General features: G+C 38.3%; 1 protein-coding gene across 17 annotated transcripts in view; it reads right to left on the reverse strand.

The window, feature by feature from the left end:
- Nucleotides 1-4,338: 4,338 nt before the first annotated feature.
- PRRC2C (proline rich coiled-coil 2C) overlaps nucleotides 4,339-21,043 on the reverse strand; it is a 109,890-nt gene continuing 93,185 nt past the window's right edge. For 5 of the 17 annotated variants that reach the window (XM_034940455.3, XM_034940453.3, XM_034940464.3 and 2 more), the window contains exons 26-35: nucleotides 20,234-20,437; nucleotides 18,406-18,518; nucleotides 17,908-18,044; nucleotides 13,675-13,906; nucleotides 13,321-13,443; nucleotides 10,642-10,860; nucleotides 10,112-10,215; nucleotides 9,358-9,484; nucleotides 8,257-8,493; nucleotides 4,339-6,268 (exon numbers count right to left, since the gene is read on the reverse strand). In XM_034940455.3, coding sequence (XP_034796346.3) covers nucleotides 6,008-6,268; nucleotides 8,257-8,493; nucleotides 9,358-9,484; nucleotides 10,112-10,215; nucleotides 10,642-10,860; nucleotides 13,321-13,443; nucleotides 13,675-13,906; nucleotides 17,908-18,044; nucleotides 18,406-18,518; nucleotides 20,234-20,437 — 1,757 coding nt within the window. In that variant the 3' untranslated portion in view covers nucleotides 4,339-6,007. Of the gene's footprint in view, nucleotides 6,269-6,653; nucleotides 6,707-8,256; nucleotides 8,494-9,357; nucleotides 9,485-10,111; nucleotides 10,216-10,641; nucleotides 10,861-13,320; nucleotides 13,444-13,674; nucleotides 13,907-17,907; nucleotides 18,045-18,405; nucleotides 18,519-20,233; nucleotides 20,438-21,043 lie in introns of those variants that run through there. The other 12 variants (XM_034940469.3, XM_034940478.3, XM_034940501.3 and 9 more) reach the window with 10 other exon arrangements.

A 21,043-nucleotide genomic window follows, 5' to 3' on the forward strand; every position in this document is an offset into this window, starting at 1 on the left:
GGCCACTGTAGGGCTATTAATTGGCCTAATTTCAATATTGTGTCTCCGGGAATACAGAGGCCTAAGGAGACGGAGAGAGGGAACAGCCTGTTTGTGGAGCAATCAGAACACGTGCATTTATGTTCACCATCGTATGGGTGTGGTTCATGAGGCTCCAAAACAATTACACTAGTAACATTCAAGATCCCGGATCACCATAACATGATAATTTAAGCCTGAAATAATTTTAAGAGTTATCAAATGTGACACAGACAGGAAATGAGCACACACTGTTAGAAAAATAGCACTAATGAACTTGCTCAACATGGAGTTGCCACAAACCTTCGATATTTTGAAGAAAAAATCTTGCAATATCTGCAAAGTGCAGTAAAACAAGGTATGCCTGTAACTTCAAGTACAGTGCTTTCACAACAGTGCAGCTTAATAAAGAGCTTACACTTAAGAATTAGACTGTCTGGACCAAAAAACCCTGCCTCCTCTGCTTACTGTGTATCATTGGGCAGGTTACCACACCTCATTCTCTGCATGTGTAAATAATATTACCTACCTTATAAAGTTGGGGGGTGGAGGGGGCAAGTGGGTGATATTTATGTGTAATTTCCAGTTTTTCCCTGTAAGGTTCTAAGCTGGAGATACAATTCTGATAACTGAGTCATGTAACACGAAACTTTATAACACCCATTTATATTCCCAGGTTATAGAAAGCTAAGGCCCAATCAGTCTCCTCAATGGGTATCACGATCAGCTTCTGTGAAGAGTGGGGTTTTTACTCCAAGTACAACCTTCTTTGCAGCTTCTCATACTAGAGAGGGTGTCTCCTCCCCAGAACCAATAAACCTTATTCACATTGGTAATTAAAAAAAAAAAAAAAAGCCACTGAATCCTTTAGCCAAGCAAAATTTTAAAGTGGAATTGCTTCTGTTTAATAGTGTGTACTTCCAATCTGAAAACCACTGCCCTAAGTAAACCAGATTACCTCAGTTCCAGAGAACTGTCTGAAATTAACTATTTCGCCTCTTGACAAATCTAACCCTGGAGGGCCAGAATGCATCTCTGTCCCTCTACACCATCCTTGAACTTAAGACTTATTCACCTGGAACCACAGGCTCTGCTTATTGGAATTCTCTTCCTCTGTTCTCCACTGAACATTAGTGCCTTTTTCAGCTCAGATAAGGAAACTATTGCTTTTTTTGCTCATATACCAGGAAGACCCAAATTTACACTTAATTCTACTTATTAAATATTAGCTAGTATGTGAAGAAATGGTGAGAAGGCCAGATCAGGGCTGACTAAAAACCTCTGGAAGATTTTAATCATATTTAGAAGGTTATGCAGTACAGGCAAATAGATTAGGGGTGAAAGCTTAGACTGGAAAATGGGGTTTGAGGCATCCATGAAATAAGGGCTAGGTATCTATCAGTGATGAAAACCTGAAAGGCCTCAAAGCCACCACATGTATCTCCACCTACACCCCAGACTGTGTTAAGAAACTGTCCTCTATATTCCCAGCACCTGACACATACAGAGTTAATACTTGACTCCTTGCCTGATTACATCAGATTCACCTCTTGCTTAAACTCTCTACCTCAGGTAAGTTTTCCTTTTCCTGTAGCACATTATTCCTTTCTGTTGAGGGAAGTTTTTAAAAAAATCATTACATTACAGTATGAAGTAAATTTGTGGCTCTTAACCAAACTCTATTTAACCACTTCCAAGCTAATATAAGTTGACTGATGACTATTAGCTAGTAGGTGGTTGTCAATATTACTTGATTTCTACAATTTTTACTGTAAAAACTGTGGTCAAATTAGGAGTATGAAGAAAGCTGGAAAACTGAGGGAAGGTATCTGTGAAAGTTCAAGGGAATTCTCTATTCAGATTTCTTTAAGACAAAACTGAAAACTATATATGATGCGTATGTAATAGAATCTAGGCAGCAGACATCTCAAAGAAATGGTGTAGTCCTTCATTAAAAGATTGTATGGAAAATAAGCATACATCTAATACAAGCAATCAAAGTATCTAGACTTTGTGACTTTCCATTTTAACTGACCAACCACCAATCCTAGTTCTTCTACTTCTAAAGCACCTACAAAATAATTAGGTCTGTCAAACTATAATATAGTTTTATATTTATCCATAAGGTGGAAAAAGGTTGCAGGGGCATGTGAAGTCAGTACTGAAAATGGTAAGCATCTATGAAATATGCTGCAATGGCAACATGAAAAATCACTGGTTACTTGTTAGAAGACACTTAAATAGCTTCTGACTCATTCTGCCCTCTGTATCTTGCCTCTGGCCAAGAGTTTGTTGGAACTTTATAAACTATACCCTCCTCTCATTCCCCAACCCTCCTCCCCCAATCACTCTTCTATCATAAGCACTATTTGTTATTAACTAGGGGCAAGGACCTGGACTCCCCTTACCTTCTACCAGGGCAGCTCAAGGGACAATGTTCAGAAGCTTATGTGACCAAGTATCTACAGTCAACTATTAACTGCAAAACCTTTTGGGTTATTCTGTCACATGTCAGAGAAGCCATGGACAAAACTACATGGCCAACTGCAGAGACACTTATATACATTATCTTACTTTCATTCGATATGCTTTTGGTGCCATTTTTCCATTGTAGGTTCTAGCGAAGGACCCAAAGTATTAGTGGTATTTTAACAGTTAATACAACCAAATAGCACATGCCTGCTGGTTTGCAAGTGGGGGTAATGCAAGCTGTATAGCTGGTCACCCATTAGGTCTTAAAATTTAGGAGGATTAAACTTAAAAACTAGAATATGAAAAATACTGACAATGGCAGTGACTTAGTAAGGCAAGTATTTGATTCCCATTCTTATCCATCATACCTCTTCCCCCAATCCCCTGCAATAAACCACAGCTTTTTATTTAGAGCATATTTTGAGAAAAACCCTAGACTGAAAACTTGGATCAAGGCAGGGCCTATTAATACGTATCAGACCTGGTGCGGTGGCTCACGCCTGTAATCCCAGAACTTTGGGAGGCTGAGGCAGGTGGACTGCTTGAGCTCAGGAGTTCAAGACCAGCCTGGGCAACATGGAGAAACCCTGTCTCTACCCAACACAAAACCATCAAAACTTGATTATCTTGTGTTTAACAATCGCAGTATCCATGAGTTAAGAAGGCACATGCGTCATTAGTGACTAAATGACTAGTTTTCTCAAAGCTGGGTCTGGAAGCCGTATGTTCTGAACACGGGATTAAGTAATTACAATCCCTCAGTATTTCATTTCATAAATTGAGTAAATGATAGAATAAATGCCCTATAGCCTTTTAGGGCAGGTGATGTTCATGAACATGCTAACAAAGCTATGAAAAATACAAATGTAAATAATACTGAGATCTATTTTTGGTCCTTCAGCTTCTGACCAAAAGATGGTGAAACTCTTCTACATCTGGCACTGTGCATCAAGAGAATTTTACTCCTTGACATCTCCTGCTTCGGCCTCACAAGTAGCTGGGACTACAGGCATGCACCACCATGCACAGCTAATTTTCGTATTTTTAGTAGAGACAGGGCTTCACCATGTTGGCCAGGCTGGTCTCGAACTCCTGACCTCAGGTGATCCGTCCACCTCAGCCTCCCAAAGTGCTGGGATTATAGGCATGAGCCACCACGCCCAGCTGACAGATTTGTTTTCAATATGAGTTTGGCTACTTCAGAACAGGGGCCATGACTATCTGCCATGACAATAGTTACTTTAGTTGAATGATCTCCAGAGTTCTTCAAAGCGAGAAGTCAAGGCTTTGGATGATAATCCTTTTCTAGAGTATAATGTAATTTTTTTTTTTTTGAGACGGAGTTTCACTCTTTTGCCCAGGCTGGAGTGAAGTGGCTTGATCTTGGCTCATTGCAACCTCTGACTCCCGCCCTAGGTTCAAGCAATTCTCCTGCCTCAGCTTCCCAAGTAGCTGGGATTATAGGCACCTGCCACCAGGCCAGCTAATTTTTGTATTTTTAGTAGAGACAGGGTTTTGCCATGCTGGCCAGGCTGGTCTCAAACTCCTGACCTCAGGTGATCCACCTGCCTTGGCCTCCCAAAGTGTTAGGATTACAGGCATGAGCCATTGCTCCCGGCTGTATAATGTACTTTTTTTTTTGTATTTTTAGTAGAGATGGGGTTTCACCATGTTGCCCAGGCTGGTCTCGTACTCCTGAGCTCAGGCAATTCACCCGCCTCGGCCTCCCAAAGTGCTAGGATTACAGGCATGAGCCACTGCGACTGGCCAGTACTCTTGACCACTATTTTTAATACATGACAAACCCTCTTGCTTCAGATTTTAGGAAATGATTATAAGCTCCAAGAATCATTATTTAGAGAATACTTTATTAGTTTCTGTAATCAAACCCATGTAGATAAGACCTTACATATTTAATACAGTGCGTTACCCCTGTACAAATGGAAAAAAATTAAGTTTAACGTTTCTAGACCAATATGGCTGTTAATTTCTGTACAATGCCAACTCAACACAGTAAACTGGGATACTTTTTCCAAAGTTGACAGCACAGCTAAAGTTTCCAAAAATTCAAATTATATATATATATGTATATATATATATATATATTTATATAAAAAGACCAATAGCAGTATGTTATGCATCAATAGCAGCAACAGCTTTTCCAGGTTCTGCAGTCATCTGAATAAAATTATAGAGACATCCAGCACACTCCATTTAAAAAAAAGGGGGGAAAAAGGTAAAAAACAAAACCCCAGAAAATCGCAAAGTTCTGTTACTGTTGTGGTACCTGGCACCATTTTTTAAAATTAGCTTCTGAATCATCATCTGGAAAGAAAACATTCTAGAATAACATCATTAAAAACAGCTCTGATAAAGCACGGTCACTACTACGTATCATAAAGCAGGTACAAGATATTTTACATTCACAGAGGTATGATACAGTACTGTCCTATATCTATAATACTAGAGGATACAATTAAAAAGGCATTATTTGAGACTTGATTCTACTTTTCCAGCAGAGGGCCCAAAGGATGGCATGACACAGCTCTGTAAAGAAATGCACCTTCTTAGGATTTCCTTTAATTAGTGGCACAGTTCTAGGTACTCACTGTTCTTCATAAACACCAGCTAAAAACTGGTATAAAAAAAAAAAAAAGAAAAAAACCCCCAAATCATGGGATTCATACAAAGATGACTGAGTGGGGGCAAGGAAGACTCAACCTAACCAGCATTTTACCAAATCTGTCATGTTTGAATCATGAGAGCTCCATGGAAGAAAGGAGATGCTAAGTAGCGCTTCAAAGCTTCAGACCACAACCAAAACACAGCACCATTTCAAATAGAAGCAGTAGCCAAACACTGCTCACTTTGATATGGTTCAAGGATGCTGACATCAATATTTATCTGCTCATTCATCCAGGAAGAAGGGGACATCAGTTACTACTGTACTTTGATTGTGTTCAACTCAATCACCATGTTATAAAAATAGCAAGCTGCCATAATAAAAAATAAGGCTCCTCTATCCAGCACCAGTTATCTTCAGTTCTTCACCTCCAAGCCTACAAATGCCATAACCGTATCCGAAGAACATAAGGGAGCAAAAAAACCGCATCTGATGTAGTAGCTGGGACCATCACACTGTTCAGGCTGAGCTATTCCTCTGCTGTGTTATTTAGCTTATATTTTTGGTGTTTCATCTAATCATAAGGATTTTTAGGTCTAAATTATATGCACTCAAAAAAATGGGTGCATATATTTATATATAAATTCTGACTGAAGATGCATGGCCATCAACCAAGCACACGTTATATAGTAGGTACAAGCTTGCAAAGCCTCGTTTTCACTGGTACAGCAGCTGTGTGTCAGTGTAAATTGCTCCTATGTCCCTTGTACATCTCCAAGCTCTGAACAGGATAATGTCACAGGCCATTTTGCCCCTTTGGCTGCCAGCATTATCTGACTTAATTCTCCATGTTTTCCCGCCCCCCTCCCAATCCCCTGCAATAAACCATAGCCTTTAAGATTTTGTTTCTTCGGTTTTGATCGCCTGAGGTTTGATTGGTCCAGTTCTAACAGGTTTGGTGGCTATGGAGGGTGCAGGGGGTGGCTTTTCTTCTACTTTTTCCTGACAGACCCCAGGAGGGTCGGTCAGTGTTTCAGGAGGTTTACTTGAATCACTGTCCACTTTCTGGGCTTTGCCTCCTCCTATCTGTTTGCTCTGTTGCTGTTCAGAGAAGAACCGTTGCGTGGACTGAAGAACCTCTGCTCTCTGCTTTGCCTTAAAAAATGAGAAAGAACAACTGAAAATACTGCAGCATTACCAAAGCCTGTCAAATCACTCTTGGTTCAAATTCTTTTACCAATCACAAATCAGTTTTCCCCACACTGGTTTGGCCAAAGCCAAAAGTACCTCATTGATCTTTGAGCTTTTAATGAATAGATTTCTTCCTATTTTTGAAATATTTCATGTGATTTAAAAAAAAAAAAAAAAAAACCACAGGACCACCTCCCACCACCTTTTCAAGGTCTGCCCTCTCATATTAAATTTTATTTAGGGAACCTGCTTGCAAATCTAAAAACATACATGTAACACTTAAAACTTCTAGTTATCAATATGTGGTCTACAATAAAATGAAAAGGAAGCACTTATATTGTGGCATTACCAACACCTAGGACCAAATGTCTTGTGGCTGAGTCCTCTTCCCACAGCTCTCTTCTGCAGGGGAAGAGCATCAGAAATTAGTAACTACGACTTCACTTGATCACTAAGTTCTGATAGCTCCTACCACATTCTGAGCTGGTAAATAATTTCTTAGTTTTGACTATGTGCCCCCAAAAATATACTTACGTCAAATCTGTAAATTTTACCACTGTAACATTCACAATTAAAACTTAAGTTTCCATCCTTCTTGCATATTAAAAAAATGCTTTATGTTCTATAGGTAACCTGTACTATCCAAAGATCTGAAGCAATTTTCAAGAAGCTTGTACCCTCTCCCACCCCATTACTACTATTAAGCTCTAATGTTATTTCCAACATGGGAATATGCGAAAATCAAGAGCCAAGGAGCCAGGAGTAGAACTGGAATCCAAGGCCAAATAACTTCCTAAGATTTTTACTCACACTGGTATTTCTAATTATAACAAACAGATGGAAATCCTAGGCATACAGCCTTAATAAAAGTAGATAATTATTTAATAAAAGTTTTGCTGCTGGGTAGTCTTTAAATTTGATTACTCAGGATCAGAAACACTAGGGATGTCGACCCAAAAAGGAAACTTTAATCAATCAATCAAATTTTCTAATAGGATTATCATAAACATGTTTCTAATTCAGAGTAAAGCATTACTATGCACATTTCCCTGTTTGAAAGCAGTAAGCTTTTCTTTGTTCTAGTCTGATCTGATGACATATGTAGTGACAAAACAGGCAAAAATTACTAAGATCCCTGAAAGTCAAGCCTAAAGTAAATATAGAAATAAACGGATTCAACTGGCTGTACTGGCAGACATGTAAGGTTTATGCTACAAAACTGTCCCCACACAGACTCCTAAAGGCACTCTTTCTGCATTAGCAAACCTCATGTTTATCAGTGCCTTTCATCATGAAGGATCCCAAAGTGCTTTTCTGAGTTCTTTATCTATAACTGCACAATCCACTGTGGAATACAACCACCTCATGTGGTAGGCCAAAAAGGGTATGAAAACAGTTTGAGAAGAAAACTGTACTTTGATGACTCATAATGGAAAAAAGTACTAAGATAGTAACACATCTTACCCATTCCAGAGTTTTCATATAACCATGATTTACATTTTAAGCTGCTGGGAGGAGGAGAGTCAGGGGAAAGGGGGGAAGAAAATATATATTAAAAAAAAAAAGAAAAAAGAAAGAAAATGGGGAAGTCTATAATAATTCATATTACTTCTTTGCTATTCCAAAAAAAAAGTTTGCATCTAAACTCAGATCTCCCTCAAATATTTATTTGATAACAATTCATTTGGCCACAGTTTAAGACATTAATTCATTTCCTGACTACAGTTGCAAAAAAAAGAAAAAGAAAAAGAAACAAAAAGAAAAAAAAAGATGAAAGGAATGGGAATGGGGGAAAAAAAAGAAAAAAAAAGGGGGAATGAATAAAAGTAGTTAGCTTGGTTAAGTCTGCTAAGACAATGAATGCCTGGATATACAGTTATGGGTCCAGAGGCATTTTAAGACATGGTTCAGAGACAGATTCTTGATCTGTTGGCTGTTAACACTGTACTAACCTTCATGTCTTGTTCAGCCTTCAACGCAGCCTGGGCCTGATTACCTCTGACTCCAGATAGTGATCCACAAGGACCCCTGGCTACATGTGGCAAACGAGCATGGCTCATGAGGCCTGTGGTCAGCGGAGGAGGCATCTGACTGGCCAGTGCCATTGGTGGCCTCTGAACAGGCGCTGGGAAGGTGTTAGTATGTGGGGCTCTTACCAATGGAGGGACCAGGTTAGGCTGAGAGAGAATCTGAGTGAAAAAAACAAAACATACAACATTGAACTGTTAAAAAAAAAAAAAAAAAAAAGAACTGCCAACTAGACCAGGTTGGCTCATCCCAGAGTAAATCTGTGCCCATCCTACCAGTGAAAGGAAGTGTACAGATTGTGCCATTCCATTAACAAGGACAAGGAATAAACAGGCCATGCTTGGAGAGTTTAACAGAAAAATTAGGCAAAGCATGCTATGGCACTTCAGTTGGTCCTAGCATCTCAGTTGTAAATTCTGAAGGGGGGATAGAAAGACTTTTAATTAGGCTATCTTTTCAAAAGGTAGTTGCAGAAAAGGCACACACCTGTAACAAATGTAATCTGAAGATAAATAAAATCAATACTAATTCAACAAATGTGAATTTCTCAGGAACCAGTTCTAGTTTGTGAGAGTTCTTAGTCCTTTTATACGATCAGCAAGGGGAAGAGAAGCCAACATTTTTTACATATATTAAAACATCTTTTTGGAAATTTTATCTCAATTGCACATAAATATCTTAACAACAACAAAAAACAACTTTAAACCTAGAAAACTTCAAGCACTGGGACCCTTCGCTGAAAAGTCAACTCATTAAAAAAAGTTAAAAGGAAAAGGACTCATTATCAGAGCTGTGTGGGGAATCTTTTAACTATTTCTCTTGTCTGCTTTAGAACTAAACAATTACCATGTCTGGCTATAAATCGCAGACTATCTTTATAAAATAAATTTATTGTTAAATTCAGAAACAATTTTTAATTAAAAACTGTACTTCTTAACTGGTTAACATAAGGCAAGATGATAATTTATCAGATTAGCAACTATTTTTAAGTAAATAATACTCATTTCTTAATTATGTCTGCCCACCTGGGGTGCAAACTGTGTAGGAAATGGTTGTGTCATTCTCACAGTGGCAGGGGCTGACTGGAACTGCTTCTGGTAGACAATGCTGTTCATTTTGCTGGACTGGCTGTTCGGACTCGTAGAAGTAGCCCTTGGAAAGAAGCCATTACTAGTCAGTATAGTAATACCAAGTAAATAATGCTGTTAGATTTTTGCAAACACCGTTCTTGGTATTTTCATCATACTTGGCAGTTGGTAAAAATTTACTATGATGATTACCAAAACATTCTGGTAGAAGAGAGACATTGGAGGAGCAGAGGTAAGAAAGGATACCAGTTACCAGTTAGATTGGCTGGTTCGAGACCAGCTTGGACAATATTTTTTAAAAAATTAGCCAGGTGTGGTGGCATGTGTATGTAGTCCCAGCTACTCAGGAGGCTGAGGCAGGAGGATTGCTTGAGCCCAGGTGTTTGAGGTTGCAGTGAGCTATAATCATGGCACTGCACTCTAGTCTGGGTAACAGTGTGAGACTCTGTCTCAAAAAAAATAAAAGAAAAAAAGGTTTGCTCTGTAACAAAAGAATTTACTTAAAATATAGTACAATAAACACATTTTAAATAATTTAAAAGCTTAACATTTTAGACAAAACTATCAAAAAGAATGTCTTAATAATTCCTTTTCTGCTTGGAAAAGGGATTATGTCACACAGGACTGATAAGTATTTAACAAATAGTGACCAAATTGGAATTTCATAAGCAAATTTAAATGCCCATTTTACCGGAAGGGACTAGATGTTGGTGTGGTGCTTCTACCAGCGATTGGAGGTGTGCCTGGTTTTATATCAATGCCACTTCCAAAGGCTTTTAGTTCCATTTCAGACATCTGAGGAGAAGCATAAAATAAACTTAACATTTCTTTAATTCCATAAGCTAAGTGCTGTGTTTACATGTCCTATACGTGAAGACGTAATCTAGGAAAGGGCAAAGAACCTTAGTACAAAACTCCTATAGTTAGGCTTCAAGTATTATGAAATTACCAGACCAAACAGACTTATAATTAAATAAGCCCAAGAGACACTATAAATCCAATTCTTCCAATAAATTTGTGAATTCTTTGTTATTAGGTAAAAACTAGATGGGGCCAAACACATTAAAAGTAAATAGATAAAATGTAAATATACTGGGGTTTGAGATTTTTGCAGGGTGGTAAAAACTGACGCATTTTAGTTTTTTAGATAACACAGATGCATATATCTGAACACACTACCTTAAATTCTCAAATAACCTGTGCAAATGTCTCTTTACTTACTTTTCCTGTGGTTGCAATCATGCTATGCTGTGTTCCAGCAGGAATTAATCCTCTGAAAGGCTGGCTTACTTGTGCAGGACGACTCAGACTCTGAGCCTGTGCTTGGGGAGTGGTATGCTGTAATGGGGGCTGAAGAGTCTGAGGCAAAGCAATTAGAGGTTGCCCTGTAGATCCAAAATTAGGCAAGGAAAGCTGGGATGCTGGTAAAGGTACTGTAACCTAGAAAATAAGTAAAGAGAAACTGAAGCAATTTGTTTCTGTTTACTACAGACATATCCATACAACTATACACAACTCTTCAAATACTTTTGAGTAAGATTTAAAACAGAACACATCGGCCAGGTGCAGTGGCTCATGCCTGTAATCCCAGCACTTTGGAAGGCCAAGGCGGGCAGATCACGAGGTCAAGAGATCGAGACCATCCTGGCCAACATGGTGAAACCCTGTCTCTACTAAAAAAAAAAAAAAATACGAAAATTAGCTGTATGTGGTGGCATGTGTCTGTAGTCTCAGCTACTTGGGAGGCTGAGGCATGAGAATCACTTGGACCCAGGAGGGGGAGGTTGCAGTGAGCCGAGATCCTGCCACTGCACTCCAGCCTGGCGACAGAGCGAGACTCTGTCTCAAAATAAAATAAAATAAAATACATAGAACACATCCATCTACTAATATATTTCACATATTTCTTTTGCTTAGTGATGACAAGTTGAGTATCTCTAATCTGAAAATCAAAATCCAAAATGCTCCAAAACTTTCTGAGAGGCTGATATGACACCACAAGTAAAGAATTTGACACCAAGTCCAGGCACGGTGGCTCACGCCTATAATCCCAGCACTTTGGGAGGCCAAGGTAGGCAGATCACTTGAGGTCAGGGGTTTGAGACCAGCCTGGCCAACATGGGGAAACTCCGTCTCTACTAAAAAATAAATAAATAAATAAATAAATAAATAAAATAAAATAAAATACAAAAATTAGCCAGGCATGGTGGTGGGTGCCTGTAATCTCAGCTACTTGGGAGGCTGAGGCATGAGAATCACTTGAACCTGGGAGGTGGAGGTTGCAGTGAGCCAAGATCATGCCACTGTACTCCAGCCTGGGTGAGGGAGACTCTGTCTCAAAAAAAAAAAAAAAAAAAAAAAAAAAAAAAAAAAATCAACACCTGACCTCCTGCGACAGATCAGTCGAAGTGAGGTCAGAACTTCTGTTTCATGCACAAAGTTATTTAAAATGTTGCTTAAAATTACCTTCAGGTTATATGTATAAAGTATGTATGAAACAAAGGAATTTCATGTTTAGACAGGCTCCACGCCCCAAGACACCTCATTATGTATACGCAAACACACACACAAAAAAACCAATCTGAAATCCGAGACACTTCTGGTCCCAAGCATTTCGGTAAGAGACACTCAACCCTCAACCGTATCTCCATTCTTCTATTAAAGGTATAACATAGTTTAGTTAATGCTACTTGTAGCGAAGAGAATAGAAACTGAAAGAATTAGGACTATCTTTGAATTTATCCACAGGACATGTCAAATAATCACAAAGTAAATGAGGACACAATATAAGTAGTATTCACAAGTTTCCAAACAGATATTTTACATAATACTTTCAAGGCTGGTCAAAATGAGCTATGAGAAGAACAAGAATCTCTCAGTTTTCACATAAACACTATATTTAATCTGAATGTCAGTAAGATATTCATGAATTATCACTCCCTAAAATAGCAAACAACAACAGTTATAAGAAAATGACTAATGACTTGTTCCCCCACCAGCCCTCCACCACTTTTAAAGAATAAGCTAATGAAATTATTAGAGGAGATAGTTTTAAACGTACCATATACTTTTCACTGAAAATTATTATTGCATTCATACACTTAAGAAAGCGTTTGTCATTTATACTCGATCACAGTCTGCCACACTGTTGTATGTATGCTAACCTGCCAGATGGTCTTTGGGAGGCTTCTCCCTAGCACTAATGGGTAAACCACCTGTATCACACTTAATGTAACTATACTCTGGACAATGGTTTTCAAGGTTTTATATTCATTGAATCCTTTGTTAAAATAGAATAAATAATTACACGGAAACCTAAGTTGTTTCTTCCCCCTTAATTAAAAAAAAAACAAAAAACAAAAAGCAGCCAGGTGTGGTGGCTCAAGCCTGTAATCCCAACACTTTGGAAGGCCGAGGCAGGCAGATCGCTCGAAACCAGTAGTTCAAGATCAGCCTGGGGCAACATGGCAAAACCCTGTCTCTACAAAAAGTACGAAGAAAAATTAGCCAGGCATAATGGCGTGAGCCTGTAGTCCCAGCTACACAGGAGGCTGCGGTGCGAGGATCACTTGAGCCTGGGAGGTTGGGCTGCAATGAGCCATGATCACACCACTGCACTCTGGCCTAGGTGACAGAAAAAAACAAAACAAAACCCCCCAAACCAACAAAAAACCTGGAAGATATAAAAAAACAGGAATGACTGAAGTAGGGGGTGATGGTGGTGAGAAGAGGGGTGTCATGAGCCTGAAACCCCTTCTACGTGGACCCAATGGAATTCTTCAGGACATCTCAGTGAACAGTTTAAAAACCATCCTCCATCTTGCATCTTGGTTCAATTTAAATTCCCAAACAATAACAAAAGCAATAAAAATAATAATAAATAAAATTGAGGAAATTTACCATGCCATAGTTTACCTGCTGGAGAGCACTTGGTGACTGGGCAGTGTTATAAAAATTTGTCTGACCAGGCTGTTGTACTTGTCCAGAATAAAGATTTGAGGCCTGGGTAAGATTTGCTCTGGCCTAGAAAAAATTTTTTAAGAAAACATGAGTAAGACTGAAAAAAATTTCAAATTCAGAGGTGGAGATTATGACTTCAAAGCAATGTCTAGCAATTTTTAGTATTAGATAAATGAAAGGACTTTGTTTTTTTCATTGCATCTTCTAACATGTTTTCTTTTAAAAATGTTTCCTTAAAATGATCTGTGGCATAGGAATACAATGAGGGTGCATTGCTTTAGTCCCCTGACTTACCTGGAGAAGATGTGTGTCAATCAGCTGGGAACCTCCTAGTCCTGATGCCTGCCCCAGTTGATGTTCATACAATATAGGAATGGGCTGAGTATTTGATGTTTGCTGAAAGGCAAGACCGGATTGTGCCTTGGCAAGTTCTTGGTGTTGGACAGTTGGAAAGTTGTGAATAGCAGTACCAGAAAGGACCACAGATGGCTGGGATAAACTGCTTTGCATAAAAGCTGGCTGAGATCTACATAAGGATTAAAGAGAAAATATTGTTAGAAGTTAATTTCATCTGGAATCTGAAAATCTTAAGAATGCAAATCCCAAATGACCCAATACAGTCATGTGCTGCCTGACATTTTAGTCAACAACAGATCACATATATATTGATGGTCCCATAAGATCATATGGAAGCTGAAAAATTCCTATCACCTAGTGACATCATAGCTGTTCTAATATCATAGAACATATGACTCAAGTGTTTTTGCTGGTGCTAGTATTAAATATAAACAAACCTACTATACCGACAGTCATAACAGTTCAGAACATACAGTTACATACAGTACATAATATCTGATACTGATAAAAAGAATTATGTTACTAGTTTATGTATTTACTATACATTTTCTGGTTATTTTAGAGTGTACTCTTTTTACTTAAAACTTATAAAACAGCTTCAGGTAGATCCTTTAGCGGGTATTCCAGAAGAAGGCATTGTTATCATAGGACATGACAGCTCTGTATGTGTTACTGCCCCTGAAGACCTCCCAGTGGGACAGGATGTGGAGGTAGATGAAAGTATATTGATGATCCTAGCCCTGCGTAGGCCTAGCCTAATGTGTGTGTTTGCATCTTAGTTTTTAACAAAAAAGTTTAAAAAGTTAAAAAAAAATTAAAAAACAGAAAAACGTTACAAAAGAAAAGGCCAGACATGGTGTTCATGCTCATAATCCCAGCACTTTGGGAGGCTGAGGTGAAAGGGCTGCTTGAGGCCAGGAATTTGAGACCAGCCTGGGCAAGAGAACAAGACATCATCTCTACAAAAAAACAAAAAATTAGGTGGGCATGGTAGCAAGTGCCTGTAGTCCTAGCTACTTGGGAAGCTGAGGCTGGACAATGGCTTGAGCTCAGGAGTTCGAGGTAGTGAGCTGTATGTGCCACTGCACTCCAGCCTGGGTGACACAGACCTTGTCTCAAAAAACAAACAAAAAAACAAACAAAAAAAGAAATACTTCTGTGCAGATGTACAATGTGTTTGTGTTGTAAGCTAAATGTTATTATAAGAGTCAAAAAATTATAGTAAGTTGAGGTTAATTTATTACTGAAGAAAAATTTGTTTTTTTTTTTTTAACAAGTTTAGTGTACCCACAGTGTAGTATAGAGTCCACAGTAGTGTACAGTAATATCACTCGCCACTCACTCAATGACTCACCTACAGCAACTGCCAGTCCTGCAAGCTCCATTCATGGTAAGTGCTCTATACATGGTACGTACCATTTTTAATCTTGTATGCTATATTTTTATTGTACCTTTTCTGTTTAGATTGTTTAGATTTCTATGTTTAGACACAAATATTTACCACTGTGTTACAACTGCCTACAGTATTAAGTACAGTAAAATGCTGCACGGGTTTATAGCCTAATTAGACACAATAGGCTGTACTCTACAGCCTAGGTGTATAGCTGCAGGCTATGCCACCTAGGTTCCTGTAGGTACACTCTATGATGTTTGAAAAAGGATGCATACTTCAGAATGTCTCCCCATCACTGATACCTGGATGCACTCTAATTAGCTCAGAAATCAAGAAAAGAGGCAGAGAATACAGACTGTGTCTAAAGCAACTTGTTTCAAGATTTAAAGCCCTGTATACAAGGAAGCTTCACATGTAAAAGTTCTGTGAAAAGGCCTGTTCTCCCTAAGAAGTGGATTGCTCTTTCCTTTTGAACAGTGAGAATAATTCTCTTTTTGTGTTCACTACAAAGTTCAGAACAAAATCTCTTTTTCTCTTTGGCAACATTCTAATTCATAGCACCAATAGCCCCAACTTTTCTTATTTGTATTTCATTACTTCCCCACATATATTTTTAATATAAATGGCTTAGCCTCAAGATCTCCATGGAATAAAGCACAGTAGTAGCTCATGTCAGAGTTACCCATGAAGATTAAGCAAGCAAACAAACAAACAAACAAGAACATAAACCAAAACCAAACCAAGTCAAAACACACCCCCTCAAAACAAAACCACAATATGCCAGAATCTAACTCCAGACTTCCCTATCATCTCTGAGATGGATGCCTCCAGTCTACACTTTTAAGATGCAGAGATAAAGAATAAGCACCTAAATCAAAAGTAGTGGGTTAAAGAACATTATGCTTTGTTGCTTTGTTAAAACTGACCTATGTGGCAGGAACAAAAGTCACTAAGAAAGAATGCTAGTCTAGGATCATAGCAGTCTTTACAATACCTACTTATAATTTATGTTTCAAACACGAGGTAAGAAAACATGAATATACTGCTATAAACTATCCTGTCTTTGCAGAAACCAATTCAGAGATTCCCTAATAAACACTATGCTGATTAGGTTAAGGAACAAGCAAGGAATGTTTAGGGATAAAATAACTGCTTTCAAAATCTAAACCTGTACTTTCCAATGTGGTAGCCAAGTGCCACAATTATATATGTGTCTTACATTTTATTTCTATTGACCACGTCTGGTCTTAAAAAGTATATCTTCCAAGACAATTAGTGAAATGGGGATTACAAATATAGTACATTGCTACTCCACCTCCCACGGCCTGTGGAAAACATTACTAATTAATCACTGTACTCTTTTTCACAGTACTGAAAAGCGGTTGCAAACTTTTCAACAGTGTTTCAAGCAGCCAATACAATTTAAAAGGAGACTGGCTTGTGAGATTAAATCTAGCTGCTATTCCTGTGTCAGAAATTTTCAAGTTTTATTTTTAATATAAATTCCAAGATAATCCCAAATTCAATACAAGACTTCCTTTAGCTTCTAGTTGGGGCTTCTAACGGGAGAAAATAACGAAATTAAATGAGAGTAAGATGAGGAGGGAAGACCTACAACAGCTATATAAGTAATGATACAGGTGTCTTACATTTTACTAAAGCATCTTTAATCAAAAGGTAAAAATAAAAGCCACATTTATGAGGTTTACTAATGACTAGGCTCTCTGTTAAGAAAGTTTCATTAGCTGAACCTGGCTTCTCTAGGCGTATCATTATGGTAATATAAAACATACTGTATTAACTGATGACAGGTTTAATCTATAAAGTATAGAAATTCTATCTGAACCCACTTCTGAAAACAAATTCCTAAAAACAAATGCACAGCCTTCCTAAACTAAGTGTCCTGAATGTAACTTATTTTTCTTTATGATGATTTAAGGCCACCATCATGAGTATGGATGACAGCTATGCCATGATGCACTGCTCCTACTATCTGACTCTTACTCACTCTTCTTCCCTCATGAAACTGGAAACCAGAGACACTGAGGGTCTGCCACTTTATGTATAACCTCAGGTTAAAACAAAACAAAACAAAAAAAGCCTCACCCTCTTCAAGTCCTAACATCCACATGTTAAATGAGGGTGACTTATCTTAGGTGGTTGTGTGAAGACTAAATTTAGTTAATGTATGTGAAAGGCTGAATATCTATCATATATAAGGAAAGTTCAATAAAAATCAGTTTTCATTATTTCCCTAGTTGCAAAGGTAACTTACAGTGCATCTGAGTGAATTTTTGGAAAAAATGCTTTCTTCACTACACAGCATATTTATCACCATTACTTCCATGCTTTGATATTTACCCCTCTCTGTTCTGTTATATTCCACCCTGCCCTGCACCCCCTAACATGATGTAGTTAACTGCCATGCCTCAGCTCGTACATAGAGGAGATTCAGATTTATAGTTTTTGGTAGCCAGATGGCACACATACTTTTAGGTTCTTTAGCAGCTGCTTTCTATAATTTCTAACAGTTTTGGGGTTGCTGTTGTTCACTACTTCAAGAGGGTTTGAAACCTGACATTCTTTAATAAGATATGGTTGAAATTACCAGAGGCTGAGGTTCATGACATATAATCAACATGCTCAATTAGCCAATGTAGTTTATAGCAGAGTCATCCTAGGTTTTTTTGGGAAGGAACAGTATGGATTACGGCAAGGAGGATCAGCAGTTACAATGTTTTCAACATCATTACAAACATAACTTTTAAAGCATTTACCTATATGGTTGAAGTGAGGAGCTGAACAATTCCTGAGCCTGGGAAACAGCAGGGCCAGCCCCCAAACTCAGTTGGGCTTGATGCTGCCCTTGCAGTGGTGCATAAATAGGGATTGGAATCTGCTGAACTGAAGTTGGCTGCAATGCATTGAGAAGGTATGTAAACATATATATCAACATCATACAGATAAATCATTAACACTGGAATATAAAAATTTGAGACATGAAAAGAGTAAGATTAATACTATATATCAGCTCCATTTTAAAACAAATCTGAATGTAAACATCTAAATTTCCCTTTCAACCCACTACTTATTCTACATTATTACTATTAAGCTTTGGTAAATTTGGGAAAAATTTTAAATTTTGCTTATAGAATATCAAGCTAATCGTGGGTAGCTTGCAATTTCAGAGTCTATTATTTATGTTCCAAGATAACTATTATAACCACAGAAATGCAAAGGAACAAATACAGGATGGAAGAAGTCTTTGATATTACCTGAGAGAGACCTGGTTGGAAACCCTGTTGTTGAGCCAAGGATGGCGGAGCCAATCGTGCATGTTGGGTATTGAATAAATGACTTGTGTCCATATAGAAGGCTGGGATTTGAGCTGTAGACCATCAGGATAAACAAGCAGTAGTAAGTGTCCTAATTTCAGAATTTTCCAAACAGTAAATAAAAACCAAGTTTTGTAGCAGATTCCAAATTAAGTGCACCCTCTGAAAATACAGCCATGGAAAAACTAAAAACGTGACAAGATGCAAATGTGAAAAGATGGAAAACTTCTAGTAGACAGGTACACACAAACATAACTAGTACCTGTGAAGGCATGAAAAAAAAAATTTATATACCGCCAATGGGGTATAGATACGCAGATTTTGTCAGTGGTAAAATTTCACATAATCTACTAAAATTGAAAATGAATCTACCCATTGAACCAGCAATTCTACTCCAATTTTAAACCTACCTACTAGAATCTAGCAAAATATTTAGAGGATTGACATTTAATTTTAAAAGTTTGGTATAAATTTTAAACACATTTCTATGTATGATACATAATATTTGGTGACTTGCTGTTTTTTTTTGTTTTTGTTTTTTGTTTTGAAACAGTCTCGCTTTGTCACCCAGGCTGAAGTGCAGTGGCACGATTGATCCCAGCTCACTGCAACCTCCACCTCCCGGGTTCAAGTGATTCTTGTGCCTCAGCCACCTGAGCAGCTGAGTGTGCGCCACCACGCCCAACCAATTTTTGTATTTTTAGTAGAGACGTGGTTTCACCATGTTGGCCAGGTGGGTCTTGAACTGCTGGCCTCAACTGATCTGCCCGCCTCAGCCTCCCAAAGTGCTGGGATTACAGGCGTGAGCCACGGTGCCTAGCTGACTCGCTGTTTTTATATAGTAGTATGTTCTGCAGAACTCCACATATTATTACGACGAGACAGGGCCTCACTCCGCCAGGCTGGAGTGCAGTGGCATGATTATCACCTGGGTTCAAATGATTCTCTCACCTCAGCCTCCCAAGTAGCTGGAACTAGAGGCATGTGCCACCACATCCAGCTAATGTTTAAAATTTTTTGTAGAGATGGGTCTCACTATGTTGCTCAGGTTGGTCTTGAACTCCTAGGGTCAAGTAATCCTTCTGCCTTGGCCTCTCAAAGTGCTGGGATTATAGGTATGAGCCACCACACCCAGCCTATATATTGTTTTTAACTTGTCATTATTAGAAATAATACTGCAATGAATACCCTTACTTAATCTCTAATAGCTTAAATGTATCCATATGAGATTCCTAGTTATGAAACTGTTACTACAGTAAGTATGTACACTTATATTTTCCAAGACACTTTTAAAAAGAATTATGCCAATTTAGGCTGGGTGAGGTGGCTCATGCCTATAATTCCAGCACTTTGGGAGGCTGAGGCAGGAGGATCACTTGAGCTCAGGAGTTCGAGGCCAGCCTGGGCAACACGGTAAAACCTGTCTCTACCAAAAATGCAAAAAAAAAAAAAAAAGAAAAGAAAAATTAGCTGGGTGTGGTGGTGTGCTCCTGTGGCCCCAGCTACTTGGGAGGCTGAGGTGAGAGGATCACTTGAACCTGGGAGGTGGAGGTGGCAGTAAGCCAAGACCGCGTCACTGCAATCCAGCCTGGGCAACAGAGCCAGATACCATCTCAAAAAAAAAAAAAAAATTATGCGAATTTAAATATTTACAGCAATGTACTTTAAGAGCCTTATGCTTAGCTGAAAGGGTAAGAAGAGACAAAAATAAGCATTTTAGTAAGTCTTCATTTTCTAAATTCCTTATATTCAAGCCTAAAAACATTACCTGCTGCAGACTGAGACACATAAACTTGCGGACTCTGTTGCTGCTGGGCAATAAGGGAAGGCATACAGCTTAACTGTGAAAAATGACTTGCAGAAGGCAGGCTGCTTGTCTGTAACTGCTGAGGTTTCACTTTACAAATATTTGGAGGGTCCGATGTGGTTGTAGATTTTGTGCTCAAAGAAGAGGTAGTGTATGTACCAGCTCCTATATTTGGGGAAGCAAATAAAGCGGAAAATAGAACATATTTAAAAGTGTTGCTATTGTTCACAGTACCAACCAGAAACTGCAAAATTAATGTTTCTACCCATCACGTACTTATATACTGCTTCAGGCCAAAAGTAGATGAGGTAGCTTATAAAAAAGTAATTATCACCAAATGTAAATATGACTAGAAAATATGGAACAATAAACAACAGAAAATCAAAACAAGAAAGAAACAAAACACAAAATTAATAAAATGAGGCTGAGAGCCTATGTAACTGTTATAGTTTAGCCAGAAATGATTTGTTTTTTAATCATCACAAAGAATAGGATATATAATCAAGAGCTTCATTCACTTATGACCACAGATATAAGGACACAAAAGAGAAAAGTGCTATACCTTAGAAATAATTATGAATATACATGGGCCTTGAAAGATCTCAACTGGTCCTAAAATGTCACATAAACTTAAGGCTGGATTTCTCTCTCCTGCAAAAACTGGCACATGTTGAGGCCAGGAGTATAAGACCAGCCTGGGGAACATTGTAAGATCCTGTCTCTACACAAAATTAAAAAATTAGTTGGGCATGGTGGTGCCTGTAGTCGCAG

Source organism: Pan paniscus, chromosome 1 (assembly GCF_029289425.2).
Source record: "Pan paniscus chromosome 1, NHGRI_mPanPan1-v2.0_pri, whole genome shotgun sequence".
Taxonomy (NCBI): Eukaryota; Metazoa; Chordata; class Mammalia; order Primates; family Hominidae; genus Pan; species Pan paniscus.